Source organism: Vulpes vulpes, chromosome 9 (genome assembly GCF_048418805.1).
Source record: "Vulpes vulpes isolate BD-2025 chromosome 9, VulVul3, whole genome shotgun sequence".
In the NCBI taxonomy this organism is placed as follows: domain Eukaryota; kingdom Metazoa; phylum Chordata; class Mammalia; order Carnivora; family Canidae; genus Vulpes; species Vulpes vulpes.
This window is the reverse complement of record NC_132788.1, coordinates 284,755-298,984: the sequence shown is the minus strand read 5'-3', so window position 1 is coordinate 298,984 and position 14,230 is coordinate 284,755. Positions and strand designations below refer to the sequence as shown.

The following is a 14,230-nucleotide window of genomic DNA, read 5'->3' as shown; positions in this document are numbered from 1 at the left end:
GCCCGATCATCTGCTCTCTCCAGTCTGGAACATTCTTCCTTTTTTCCCTGATTCTCACGATTACAGGCTGGCCAGTCTGTGATGGCCCTAATATGGGCTCATCGAGTACTTGCTGACGATCGGACCCTAGGCTGAGCTTCTTGGCCCAATCACAGGAGCGACGGCGATCCTGGTACGGCCTGCGAGGTGGCCCATGGTGCCGTCTGTCCGTTGCTGGCAGTGTCAACATTGAATGGCATTTGACAAGCTGCTCTACTGAAGTTACTTGTCTTTTGTGATTAATAAGCCTTTTGTGGAGAGAGTTTGAGGCCCTGTAGAGGTCTGTACCTCACCCACCCGCCTGGTTGGATTACTCGGATGGCTGCCAAATGATGGGTTTTTTTAATTCCATCTTTTGTGCTTCTGGAAGGGTTTTCTCTGCATTTGCTTACTTCATATCACTGTGGACTCGTGGATTTGTATTCTAGTCGCATCAGAATTTGAATTACACAGTTCGGGTTATCATCCGACGCTTGATAATGTGCTGCTGTCTTTGTCTTGATTGTGAGTTGCCCCTCGGCCCTCGGACGTCCCTCCGCGCAGGCTCTCGTGCCCGGTTGGCACATCCCATCCCTAGAGCACTTACTTACTATCTTAGCCAGCAAGACATTCCAGGAACGGTTTGTGCCTTGCCCACTTCACCCCAAAGACCAAAGAGCCCTGGTCCTTCCATTGGAACGTCGTAATTAAAAGCCAAGACCCGGTACGCTCAGTGTGCCCGTTGCTTCTTGGCGTGTCAGGAGTTCCCGCCGTCAGCTCCCTCAGGACGGCACAGCATGACCCAGCCCGGCATCTCCCTCCCGGCAGTGAGAATCTGGCTCTGCTCCCGCCACTGCCTGGCCAGCACCATCGCTCTTTCCTGACCACCTCTGCAGAAATGGGGTTCAAGAAGTGTTTACTAGTGTTTACTATTGCACGGATAAAAGATAATTGGTGAGAAAGCCAAAGACATCAAGTTACCCTTCTTTTTTTTTTTTTTCAAGTTACCCTTCTAAAACAAGTAAATTCCTATGCTTGGTGTTGACATCTCTAATTCAGAGTCATTCCAGATACAATCATAGAACGGAACGTCGGGGGCATTGCTGTGCCATCTGGCAAGGCTGTAATTTAAACGTTGTCTCTTGTATGAAAAGTATATGGGTGTGTGTCTGGATTACAAATGTGTCTGAGTGTCCATCTCTTGAATTTCAGGGCACCACCAAAATTAACACTTTCAACTGGTCCAGGGTCCGAAAACTCAGCTTCAAAAGGAAAAGGTTTCTCATCAAACTGCACCCAGAGGTCCGTGTAAGTATGATTTTGAGGACTTTCTGAATTCCAGGAGAATTTCTCCTGCTAGATAATGACTCGTTAATTATTTTATGAATCACTTCAGCGTCATGCCCACAAGAATTTAAGGATGGGTTTGGAATTGGGCTGTGGAAGGGCCTCGGGTAACCTGCCAGCGGGTCTTGCTCCTGAGGGTGGGGCTGCACACACCACTCTTGGCCGGGCCAGCTTTCAGGTTCAGCAGGTCTGGGCTGAGAGAGAGAAGCTTGCAGGGGCTGCGAGAACAACCCGTCGATTGCAGCCTCTTTGCCGTCCATGTGAGGAGGCTGAGACACGAGGTATTTCACTGTGATCCGAAGCCCTACGGCAGAGTAGCGTCAGAGCTTCTGTCCAGAGTAAGGGACGTTCCCAGTATTCTCGTGTATTCAGAAACTGACCTTACGCTGGCTCCGATTGGAGAAGCCTTGATTCTCAGAAAATAAATACTCCTTCCTTTTGAGATTGTCAATCAATAAAGTCATCATTATATTATATGTAAATTTACTGAAAATGGGTAAAGATGGAAAAACGTAAATATCTATGCAGTCTGATAGGAAAAATCCAGTACTTGAAGCGATTCGAAGGTGTACAATTTCCAGTGCACAGAGGAGGTCAGGAACTGCAAGCGGATTAGCCGCACAGCTGCGGGAGGAGGCTGAGGGGGTGTCTGAGCGCAGACGGTGAGCGGTGGGCAGAGCGGCTCCACCTGAGCCTCGCAGCAGGTGCATGGGCTGCGTGTGCATCTCCTGTCTGTAGAAGCGTGAAAGGGTGGCTTGCCTGTTCCTCAAGCATCTGTTGTAGGGGCGGAAGGAAAGTCTAAGGAATGCTAAAAACATACACAGAATGCGGGCAAAGGGCTGCTTTTTGCTGAGTGTGAGCACTGTTTCCGGGGCTGTTCCTACAAGCTCGGGATGGAGAGGACTCCGTGCGCAGCTGCCGGAGCAGCGTGGTGCTCGGGGCTCCAAGGGGCCACCACACCTGCCCGTGCAGAGCTGCAGCTTATATCCCGCGGCACTTAGATTTCAAAGACTGAATATAGGAGTCCAGGTAGTACAGTGTCTCTGGAAGGTAATTCGGAAATACGTCACGAGGCTCAAAAATGTGCATTATTGCGGCACCGGGCTGGCTCTGTCGGAAACGCGTGAGACTCTTGATCCTGGGGTCATGAGTTCGAGCCCCATGTTGGGTGTAGAGATTACTTAAATTTTTTTTTAATGTACATAATTTAGGGTCAGTATTAGCATTTCTCAGAATTTATCCTGAGCAGTAACTGTGAGAGATAACGCCATCGTGTCTTCAAGATGACGCGTGTGAGCCTTTGAAACCATGTGTCCTGCACACCCAGGACACCCCCGGGACCCCACCGGGAGATGATCGAGCAGCAGCAGATAGTTCCCCGGCAGAGACGGTGCCCTGGTTTGCTGGGTGGGGTGTGTCACAAGGATACACTTGGAAATGTCAGCAGTTGTGTGATCGTGGCTGACGGCGTTTTTCTGATAATTTCTGCAGTGAATGTGTACATACCGTTCTCCTTCTCTTGAATGTAAGTGGTGCCAGAAGTCTTTATAGATAAGTTTCAGAAGTACAATGCTGAATGCTTCCTAAATTTTCTTCTTGAATTGGTTCCTTGAATCTTTGTGCTTTGTTTCTAGGGACCTTACCAGGACACGCTGGAGTTCTTGTTGGGCAGTAGAGATGAATGTAAGAACTTCTGGAAGATCTGTGTGGAATACCACACCTTCTTTAGGCTCTTCGATCAACCTAAGGCCAAAGCTAAAGCCGTCTTCTTCAGCAGGGGCTCGTCCTTCAGATACAGGTGGGGCAGCCCCACACGCCAGGCGGGGCACTGGGGGCTTCGCGGGACTGACACTGTAGCGTTCTTGTCAGGAAACAGGGCTGTGAAATGTGTCCGAGAATTGCACACAGAAGGCAGCTAGCAGGACTGGCGGAAGCACATCAAGTGAATCCGTGGGGAAATGGCTTTGATTAAAAACTGAAGAGATTCAGTTACGCTTACTACAAAGTGTAACTTTAAAACATATGTGCGTGTGGGCAGCCCGGGGGGCCCAGCGGGTTAGCACCGCCTGCAGCCCAGGGCGTGACCCGGGGGCCCCGGGATCGAGTCCCACATCGGGCTCCCTGCGTGGAGCCTGCTTCTCCCTCTGCCTGTGTCTCTGCCCGTTTCTCTCTCTCTCTCTCTGTCTCTCATGAATAAATACATTTTTAAAATCTTTTAAAAAAAATAATAAATAAAACGTATGTGTGAACTTTGAGGGTCGGCAAGTGTTACCTTGTCTTTGTGGAAGATTAATGCTGTGAATCTCAATTGGTTCTTTTCTCTAAAATCCGAACCTTTATTCACAGTGGAAGAACTCAGAAACAGCTGGTGGATTACGTCCGGGACAGTGGGGTGAAGAGAGTTCCATATGAAAGGTAAGCCCCGCGGTCTTCATGCTGCAAGATATATGCTTTAAAAATCAGTATTTTATATACTTTAGCCTTTATTTGAACAGAAATCATCTCACGCACATAGACATGTATTTTGACACTTGAGTCCTGTTTCTCTTCTCTTCCAACGATCACGGATGAACATCCTGGTAGTGCGTGCGGGCGCGGGTCCTCTCGCATGCGAGCCTTTGCTCACTGTGGCCGGTTTTCACTCTGGAAATTCATGTTGTTCCTTTGCGGGTGAGATTTCTCTTCAGTGTGGGGGACAGTTGTACTTCTTCTGCGACATCCATTTTCTGTTTGAGTCACTGCCTGTTTCTGGCCGGACAGCCTGAGGCGTGTTCTGAGAACCTTGCCCTGCCCCGCAGGCCCCGGGAGCCGGGACGTCGCGTGGTGGCTCACACTTTGTTCTCTGTTTGCAGAAGACACAGCAAGACGCGGGTGTCTCTTCGTGCTCTGACTGCAGACTTGCCAAGGCAGGTTAGTGCTTCCGGTCGAAACACACATGACATTAATCACCTGCTCTTTGGGAAGATAAGCTGGCGTTGCCGCAGCGGGTGTCGGAGAATCAGCCCTGCTGTTCACGGGGACGCTCCAGTCCTGGGGCTGTTTGCAGAAGAGGAGGCCGAAGTCAGGAGAAGGCGTTGTGCGTTGGGTCGGGCGTTATGGTGTGTGTGACGCCAGGAATCCGGAGCCCCCACCTGTGCAGGACGACTCCCTAGCGCCGTCTCGGCTGCGCCCACTCGAGGAGGGGTGCTTGTTTGAGGAGAGCAGTGGGTGCGAGGGGCGTGCGCAGAATGGGTTAGCAGGGGACGCTAGCAGGTGGCCAAGTGGCCCGGGTAGAAAGGTTCTCAGAGCGCCGGGCTGGAGGCAGAGGCCTCCGTGTGCCGTGACCTCTGAGTGACAGGGCTCCGGGCAAGTTTATCTTCTCTTTGTACTTTTAGTTTTCTGCATTGGGCTCCCTCTGCTTTCAGATTTCAGGAAAACAACTGAATGACTATTACCTTTATAAAAGGTTGAAACGGTGGAGGATGCCAGCTTTGGGAACTAGTCTACTTAATTAAACTATATTCACAGAGTGAAATTTTTAAAGATTTTATTTTTGTATTCATGACAGAGAGAAAGAGAGACACAGGCAGAGGGAGAAGCAGCTCTCCATGTAGGGAACCCGATGTGGGACTCGATCCCGGGACCTGGGATCTCACCCTGAGCTGAAGGCAGGTGCTCAACCGCTGAGCCACCCAGGCGTCCCTTCACTCTGTCTTTTAAATAAAAACATTCCTTAGCTTCCCTAAGTATGTTTGGTATTTAGGAGTCTTTTTTCTAAATCAGTTGAAACTAAAAGAATTAACTTTTGTTTTTCTAACAAAGTTCAGCTTTGTGAATAGTCTAAAAGAGTACACATGGGGGCACCTGGCCGGCTCAGCCGGGAGGGCCGTGCATCTCTTGATCTGGAGCTCGGGAGTTCGAGCCCCGTTGGGTATGGAGCCTATTTAGAAAATAAATTGCATAAATAGTCTAAAAATTGCATTTAGACTTTCAGTTTTGATATTCTCTTTTAACAACCACAAGAGAAGGCTGAGTGTGGTTGAAGGATGACGGAAAGGTGATGTGATGAGCATCTGAGCAGATTAACCTGTGGCCTGAGAGCTACCGTTTTGTTTCTGCTGGGCTTCCACTGTGGCTTCCACCCCGGCAGTTGCCTGCACAGCACGCTGCTCCTCGCACACGCGGTTACTCAGGACTGCTTGGTGATATTTTGGTCTCAACACCGTCTCGGTAGTGTTGTGTGTGTGCGTGTCATCTGGAGCCTCCTGGAGGCACAGCTCTGTCTTGTGACGCATGAGAAGTGACACGACACGTAGCGAGGGGTCGGCCCGCGTCCTCCTGTGAGGGACCTGAGTGAGGACTGGGCTCCCCTGCCCATGAGCCTCTTCTCACTCAGGCTGGGGGCTATGCCAGCGCTTCTGAGATGCGCCGGGCTCCTGTGCCGCTGGCGCTGGCAGTGACCCGCTGGGCAGTGAGCGCCAAGTGCAGCAGTTGGATGTGTGTGTCACGTGGGGTCTTGTTAGCTGACAGGTGTAGCTCACACCGTCTCACTGTCATTTGCCCTCAGAGCACGTCCTCATGCAACTTCAGGGTGACAGGGACACCCAGGAGACGTGAGTGCACGTGGCTAGGCTTTCATGATGGAGATTTTCTTCCTTGTAGACATTCAATAGCATTGGAGAAAAAAATGAAATTATAAGGGATTTAAAACAGGCGACCTGGGTCCTTTTGGAATCCTGTGTGCATTTGCAAATCTTCGTTCGGGGCAGTCTCGTCAATTGCCCTTCTTCGCAAAGGCTGGGATAGAAATGTGTGGACGTACTGGGCCGGCTCCAGGTAGCTCTGCGGCCTGCTAATGCTGATTTGTAATTTCACGTGTTCCTTTTTTCTTCTTCACTTGTGATCCCCAGAGCATCTCATTCACCGAGGGCATGAGGACTTCCGCATCCCCATCTTCAACAAACGCCTCCTTCTGTTCAGTTCCTACCTCCCCGCTGGCCCCCCGAGGCCCGTGTGATTTCAAAGACAGCAGTGGCTCCCTCACAGAGCCCCAGGCTCCCGACGCCAAGAGGCCAGCTGCAGAGAGGAGCGACGGAGCAGCAGCCGACAGCGACGCCAGACGGGCCCAGTCCCCTGGACCCCCTGCACCGCAGCCTTGCCAAGGTGTTGGATTTTGTCGTGTTGTCAGGAGTGGCAGCCCCAGTCGTCCTGTGGGGCAGAGTCATGACAGCACCGTAGACCTAGAAGCAGGGGGTACTGGCAGGGAGCGCAGAGCCGCTGGGAAAGGCGACCGTGGGGGTGGCAGTGGCTTGACCGGGGCCGCGCCGCCCCCCGAGGGGGAGCACCCACAGGGCCGGCAGGGCGGCGCGGGGGGGCCTGTTTTCACATTGACAAACACCCGGCTGCAGGTGTCTGAGGAGTTCATAGATGATGACCCAGCAGACATCTCTTTCTTTGCTGGAGGCTCGGAGGCCTTTTCCTTCCCTTACTGTGCCTTAGCCCCGCAGGCCCCGTCCTGTGGTCACCCAGGCTCCGCCCCGTCCAGCCCACACAGGTCCCCCACTGAGGCCATGCACGTGCACGTAGAGCACAGTTTTGAGTTTGAGGGGGAGGGCGGCTTTGGCGGCGACGTGCACCCCTCAGACACCTCAGAGCTGTTTGAGGTGAAGGCACAAGCCAGCCTGATGCAGAGCCTGCTGAGCGCCTCAGAGACCAGCTCGCTGAGGAACAACCAGTCCGAGAACAGCTCCCTCAGCAACGTGCCCCTGCCCGGCGGCCTGTCTGTGCGCACGCCCAGCTCTGCCAATCAGTCCGAGGCCAGCTCCATGGCCAACTTCCCAGCCTGCTCGGTGCGCTCCGAGGCCAGCTCGGCCTTCCAGCTCTGTGACATCATCGACCAGTTAGAGCAGCTCAGCTACCCTCCCACGGCGGCCGAGGACTCCAGCAGCACAGACACAGATTCCTGGGGCGCCGAGGCTGGGGCCCCCCTAGACATGAGCCTTTTCTTCAGCAACCCTTTTGCACAGACAGGCGGAGAGAGAGTCATTTTTGATTTGCAGAGTATAAAGAATTTGACTCCAGGAGAGCGGGTAGATAAAAGCCCAGCCTGACGGGCCCCGGGCTCCGTCCAGGACGACCCACCTGCCCGCTCAGGTGCAGGGAGAGCTCAGATTGTTGGCTTTTAGACGTAGGAGGTGATTCTGTGTTCACGGCTAGATGTTCCGCTTCTTCCTAATTCTCTGATTGACGGTTCTGTGTTTGAATAGCAAAGGATACAACTTTGCTTAGAATGATGGGAAAAGGCTTAAGATAGAGACGTGTTTCCGGCTAGAGGCTGACGGGTTAGTCTTTACAGCGTGGTTTTCCTGGCAGAGGCTTGGGTTCGCCTGAAACCTGCTGCTCTACACTTTGGGTGTCACACGGTCCTGCTTCACATTGATCTTTAACGGAATCTGTGTTTCATGCCTATTGCTGCTTCTTAAGATGAAGGGCGCTGCTCCGGCGTCCTTAGGACGGAGGTGTGGCTTGGTGCGTCCGGCCACCGCACGGGAGCCCGAGCGAGCCCTGCAGAGCCCAGATCCTGGGAAGGGCAGTGAGGCTCCGGCTGCACGTGGTGGGGTCCCTGGCACTGCCCGGGGCGCCCCTGGCCAAAGGCTTCGCCCACTGACTCAGACCAGAAACCGCGCCGTGTGTAGATAGTGCGCTTGTGGGAGCTTGGGTTTAAAATGCAACGGAAGTTTGAACTGTTTTCTCCTGTCGAGCTTAATTGGAATATCAGCTACTTGGTGCAGAAAAAGCAGAACCGACGTACCCGTGCGCCTGAGGGGGGTGTGCAGGCTCTCAGCAGAGCTGCCTCCCTCAGACCCACGGGCTGGGTGGCTCGCTGTCCGCACCCCGGGGGCTCAGATGCTCACTCTGCCTGTGGCCGGGGCGTTTCCTTCAGGTCAGGTGCCCTATGACACGCCGTCGTCCTGGACGGTGTCCGTCTCCAAGGCCGCGGGAGAGGTCACGTGAGCAGGCAGGCTGAGGTGGCCGTGCCCACCGGGCGGGCGCAGCCGCGAGCGCCGTGGCCTGTGCGTCTGAGAGGTCAGGGCCGCTGCCCACGGCGCAGACCGTGGCCATCTGGAAGGACAGTTGCCTTTGTAGATGGGTCTGCAGGTTGGGTTTTGTTCTTTGGGTTTCTGTAGTTCTTCCTTCTGGTCTCGGCCAGTAGAGCGATGCCACGTTCAGGGCGAAGTTTCCTAAACGTCCCGTGCCCACTGCAGGCTTCCCACCTGTCCCTGCGCCCGGGGGCCTGTGCGCACCGAGTAGCCAGCTGTCTGGGGCCGGGGGACGGCCTTTGGTCATCAGCGTTGACCGAAGCCTGGCAGGGGCGTTTTGCTAAATGTGTATAGATTCCCCGTTCCTGCAGCTGCCGTGACCTCCGCTGTGTCTCGTTGCCGTTGCCGCCGTGCGGAGACCAGCGCTGGGCACGTCCTCCTCACTTGTGCCGCCCCTTAGAGCCGAGGCCTGACCCCCACCCCACCCCCGCACGCCGAGGGCCTGCGGCCGCTTCACACCAGCCATGGGGCTGCGAAGAGACGCCCCGACCTGGGCGGGAGGGCGGTGGCCGTGGGAGCCGCGGGGTGGAAGGGCGTGTCCCGGACTCTGCGCTTGCCCTGCGTCACTCAGAAGGGCAGCCTTGGACCTGTGGCGCGGACAGGCCGTCGGTCCCACGGAAAGTCCTCTTCCTAGAGCTCGTCCCGACGGCGTCGTCTCTTGACAACCGTGTGCTCAGCCAGCCGCGCTGTCCCGGTGCGGGCGTGTGGCCGCGGGCCCCTCGGGGGCGGGTTAGAGCCCCCCCCCCCCCCACCGCAGGGCGGCGGCGGCGCCTCGACACACCTGTGGGTACGTGCTGCTCTCGGCAGCTGCTCGCGGGCCTTCCTGGAGAGGCGTGTGGTTTCCTCAATGAAACTTCATCTTCTGGAGCTGAGTTTTTAGCTTTTTATTTAGAGAGTTTTCAGAATAGACCAAAGCAGGCAGGGGAGTAAGCACCCGCTGCCCGTCGGTGCTTCCGGGCCCTGACTTGCGGGCGGCGCCCCCACACCTCTGCCTGCACCTGGGCGGGAGGACCCGTCCTCGCGTGGCACCACGGTCGGTCACGGGATCGGCGGCCCCTTGCTGTCCTCTGATGCCAGAAGTGCCTGCTGACACCCGGGTTGCTCAGCCTGGGCCCCACACGCAGTCAGCTCGCCGCATGTGGCCGGGACTGCCTCCCCCTCCTCGCTGACAAGACCCCCTCTTGGTGCCAGTGACTCGTGGGACATGTCCCCACCTGTGCCGTCGCCCGCCCGCCCCTCCCCTGCTCCCCCGGAGGCGCACGCCGCCCCCCACACCAGCCACCGCTACACAAGGCGGTGCAGGGCCCAGGCGCTCTGTGGGCATTGCCGCGGGTGGGCTGTTGAGATTCAAGTTGAGCTTTTTAGCAAGGTCTAGAGACATTTGTGGGAGCTTTTCTCTCGCGGGGTGTTCCTGATGTGGTTAAGTTGGCAGATTTCCCTTTGTCGGGAAGCCCTGCTTGGAGGCGCCACCACTCGGCCTCCCCCCCCCCCCCCCCCCCCGCCGTGTCCGGGTGAGTTGTAAACCCCCGCCCTGAAGGAATTCTTTAGAGACCTGGGGGGAGAGCCCAGAGGACACGGCCTGCTGCAGACGGTCACTCTGCGTGTCGCAGGCAGCGACCTGGGCCTCCTGTCTTGCCCTAGTGAGAGCGGCTTTATCAGAAATAGCGGAGTATCTGGAACAGTTCTGATGGTTGGAGGCTCCGTACCCCGAAGCAGCGTCAAGTCTGTCTTCCGTTCGCTTACGGCTGTCGATGACATTGCCTTTTCTGCGGAAGCCCCGTGCTGGGCAGGGATGCCGCCCTGCGAGGGTGGCCCCGTGCCCCTGGATTATGGGGTGAGTGTTCGCATCTGAGTGAGACGCGTGGACGGGGAGGCCGCGCTTCTTAGAGCAGGACCAGTTTGCAGAGTGTGTAGTTGAAAAGAGCCTGCAGAGTGTTGACAGTTCTCTTTGGCCAGACGCAGCCCTACCTCCGCCAGGAGGACGCCCGCCCGGACGGCACCCTGCCACACACATGCCCACCGCCCCCGACAAGTCCGCCTCCCGTACGCCTGCGCTAGGCCCACTATTTTTATTAGTTATCGAGTCTGTTTTTGTATCTAAGTCTCCAAAGTCCAGGTAGGTTACGCACGCCGACGTACGAATATTGAAGTCTAACAGCAGTAGGGTCTCAGGTGAGTGAGGTCAGCCGCGCTCTGCCACGGGACGGTACCGCGTGCCCTCCAGTCAGTGGCTGTGGCTGTGGCTGTGGCTGTGCGCCTCCTCCATGTGGCAGGGGAACTCTCGAGGATGGAGTCAGGGTGGTGCCCCCTCGGTCTCGCACAGCACGATCGGAGGATCCGCGCACGGTATCCCCGTGGCGTCGGCCGCCCCACAGCGCTGCAGCAGGTCTGATCGGCAGGTGCTGTGACCCCACGCGGCCTCGTCCCCGGGCCATTGACGGTGCTCCCCACGCCGCCCCCTGCTTCCCTGTGACAGCGCCCATTTTAAAAGCAGTAACGATGCAGATGGACGGACACTAAACGCAAGACTTTGGACAGTTATGGGGAATCCCTCACTGTAGGTCTGTGGCTAAGCCGATCCCGTCGGTCGCTCACAGAGTCCTGTTTGAGTTGCGTGTCCTGTGGTCGCCCTCTGATTTTCAGTAGCAGCTCCTCCGGCCTCTGCTGCAGCGCAGTCCCGGTGTGCCGGGCGCACATGCGCGTGTGTGCCACACGCGCCACCTTGGATCCCAGTGCCCGTGTCTCTGGCCCGCGTATTCCCTCCCGCCTCGTGGAGCCTCAAAAACAAAATCCGGTTCTAGAACGGTCCCTGCACAGATGAAAATGTGAACGTCCTTCGGGCACTCGCGGTTGAGACGAGTCTGTGCTCTCCGGGCTGGGGCGCCCCCGCCGGGGTTTCAGAGTCACAGGGCTTGTCGCAGCTGGTGTGCGGGTGCCCGGGTGCGCCTCCTACCTGCAGGCATCCGCCCTCCCCTCGGAAATGTGGGAAAAGCAACTCGCACGTCCTTACGCACTTAATTTATTCATTCTCCACAGAACACCATGTTGCCTGGTTGTGGTACTTACAAAATTTGTTTTCACTGAAATGGCCATATAAGTCTGCAGATATGTACTAATTCAGAACTTAATTGTTTATTCAATAAAATAAGGAAATATTTACTATGAACTTTTAAATGGGCCTTTTAGCTTCCTTTTCCTCTCCGCGTTCATAGTTCTGATCGGCGCATGTTAAAGATTGTCTCACGTATTAAATGAATCCCTGAAACAGCTACGTTTTGTTCTTACGTCTTCACTGACCCCTTCTCCTCCTGGGCTTCCGAGCAGCAGCCGGGCACCATGAGGCCCTGCGGCCAGTCCTCAGGAGTGCAGGTGACCGAAGGGGGCGGCCGTGCGGCGTGGCGGCGGTGCTCTCGGGCCTTCCGCTCGGGCCAGACGGCTGCAGCCGGCCTGCGGACCTGGACTCGGGGCCGCGCTGTTTGCAGCGTCGGGGACAAACACGGGGTCCGTAAGCTCATAGTGCGCAAAACCCCTGCGGTGGACGTCCTGACTCCGAAGGTGAGAACGCATTGCCCTTCTTCCCCAGCCGCCTGGAATCTTCCCCGTAGGCCCCCGAACACAGCGAGCCGCCGCTCAGATCCTGACCCAGTCTTCACTTGAGGTTCCACGTGGCCAGCACGAGCTCTGGCTGCCTCCAGACCCCTCGGGGCCCGGGGCCTGGGTGGTGGCCACCGCCAGCCCCAACGGCACAGGGGGCACCGGGCAGGGTGCTCCTGGAGGTGGGCGGCAGCCTGTCCGCGCCCGCCCCCCAGGGCCCCCGCTCGGGGTGAACAGGAGGATTTCATCAACAAACCCAGATTCCAAGGAACTGCCCAGAAGCGTCTCTTCCATCCCGTGTCTGCTTACGAAGGTGTAAACTGTGTGGCCTTTATTTTTGGATTATGCTGATGCCGACCACGTTTCTTTCCTGATGAGCATCCCCTGCAGGCTCTGTGGGGCTCGGGGCGGTCTGTTTTGGGTCCCTCACCCCTGGTGCTCCACTAGCTCCGGAGACCGTGGACAGGACGCGTCGTCTAGCAGAACCACGTGCGGGGGGCGGGCGGCCCAGGGCTGGGCGGGGGCCGGGCCACGGGTTTTCCTTACCACGGAGGAGCCCTGTTCGTTAAGAACAGAACCAGACACTGAAAACGCTTCTCGGGGGCTCCGTGGTGTCGATGGCAGCACACTCACCCCAGGCCCCCGCGAGCCGGGCCCCTGCCCTCCGCCTCGGGGTGTGGCCACGGGGAGGGCACCCCGAGGAGGCAGGGACGCACTAATGCCCGTTCCCTGCCTACCGGCCATCTGTCTCCTCCCTGGTATTTTTGAGTAAAAGTGACTCGTGACGTCCTCGCCCCAAATGGGAGATTTACCTGGATTCTTTGTACAGCTTAGGTGTTTCCTTTTAGGAGTTAATCCATTATTCAAGCCAAACAGGGAATTTCTAGATCTTAACCTCCTGCTATGGTGTTAACCTTCAAACTTGGCCTTGAATTTTCCAAACCGAAGCTGGTTCTTCTTCCACCTTAGGCAAAATCTTCAAGATTGTTTACTTTACAGGGTTTTGAAAATGAATTTAAAGGAATGAAATGAGAATAAGCTTAAATTTTGCTCTGTGATATTGATATTGATCTTCATTACCTCATTAGGTGAATAACCGAAGGTGAACACGGACGGATGATCCTGTGCTCTTTAAAATATTTCAAAAATTATAAGACAAATGTTTAGAAATTTTTGGAAATAAGGTCACCTGTCGAGTTGCTTACTGTTGGCAGCTTGCAGTGTTGTGAGTGTGGTTCTTGAAGATGACCAGCCTCTGACCTGCCCCTCTGAGCGCAGAGCCTGGCTCGGACCGTGGGTTGGACGGTGCGGACTCGCCCCCGTGCCAGTGTGGAGACAGGAGTATAGAACTGCCGTGCGTGTTTTTCTGTTTCAAATAATTTGATGCTAGAAACCAAATAATTGGGATCCCTGGGTGGCGCAGCGGTTTGGCGCCTGCCTTTGGCCCAGGGCGCGATCCTGGAGACCCGGGATCGAATCCCACGTCGGGCTCCCTGCATGGAGCCTGCTTCTCCCTCTGCCTGTGTCTCTGCCTCTCTCTCTCTCAGTCTGTGACTATGATGAATAAATAAATAAAATCTTAAAAAAAAAAAAAAAAGAAACCAAATAATTTCCCAAAATCCCTTGTCCATGGGTACAGGAATGGGTCATTCTTGATCTGCGGGGCCAGTAGAGTCCCACCTCCGTGTCTAAGTGGATTCGATGGAAGGGACTCTCGTGACTCAGGAAAATATTCTTTTTTTTTTTTTTAAGATTTTATTTATTTATTCATGAGACCCAGAGAGAAAGAGAGGGACAGAGACCCAGGCAGAGGGAGAAGCAGGCTCCACGCAGGGAGCCCGACGTGGGACTCGATCCCGGGTCTCCAGGGTCACGCCCTGGGCTGAAGGCGGTGCTAAACCCCTGAGCCACCCGGGCTGCCCTCAGGAAAATATTCTTGCAGGTTTTCAGTGGAGGACGTAGGGCGCAGGAGTCTGTTTTTACAAATGTTTAAGATTCTTTCTGCAACAGTTAAGGCTTCGTGTGTTCTGTGGTCTCCAAAACAATGTTAGCATTTTATGTTTTGTTTTGTTTTTTAAGATTTTAATTATTCACGAGAGACACAGAGAGAGAGGCAGAGACACAGGCGGAGGGAGAAGCAGGCCCCATGCGGGGAGCCTGACGCGGGACTCGATCCCGGGACCCCGGGGTCA

The 14,230-nt window shown here is 55.5% G+C and overlaps 1 protein-coding gene across 5 annotated transcripts in view; it reads left to right on the top strand.

The window, feature by feature from the left end:
• The window catches only part of FARP2 (FERM, ARH/RhoGEF and pleckstrin domain protein 2), a 96,373-nt gene that overhangs the window by 61,199 nt on the left and 20,944 nt on the right, over window positions 1-14,230 (top strand). For 4 of the 5 annotated variants that reach the window (XM_072718913.1, XM_072718912.1, XM_025987727.2 and 1 more), the window contains 5 exons: window positions 1,231-1,326; window positions 3,000-3,163; window positions 3,712-3,780; window positions 4,218-4,275; window positions 6,255-6,507. In XM_072718913.1, the coding sequence (XP_072575014.1) occupies window positions 1,231-1,326; window positions 3,000-3,163; window positions 3,712-3,780; window positions 4,218-4,275; window positions 6,255-6,507 (640 nt within the window). The remainder of the gene's footprint in view (window positions 1-1,230; window positions 1,327-2,999; window positions 3,164-3,711; window positions 3,781-4,217; window positions 4,276-6,254; window positions 6,508-14,230) is intronic. The other variant, XM_072718914.1, reaches the window with a different exon arrangement.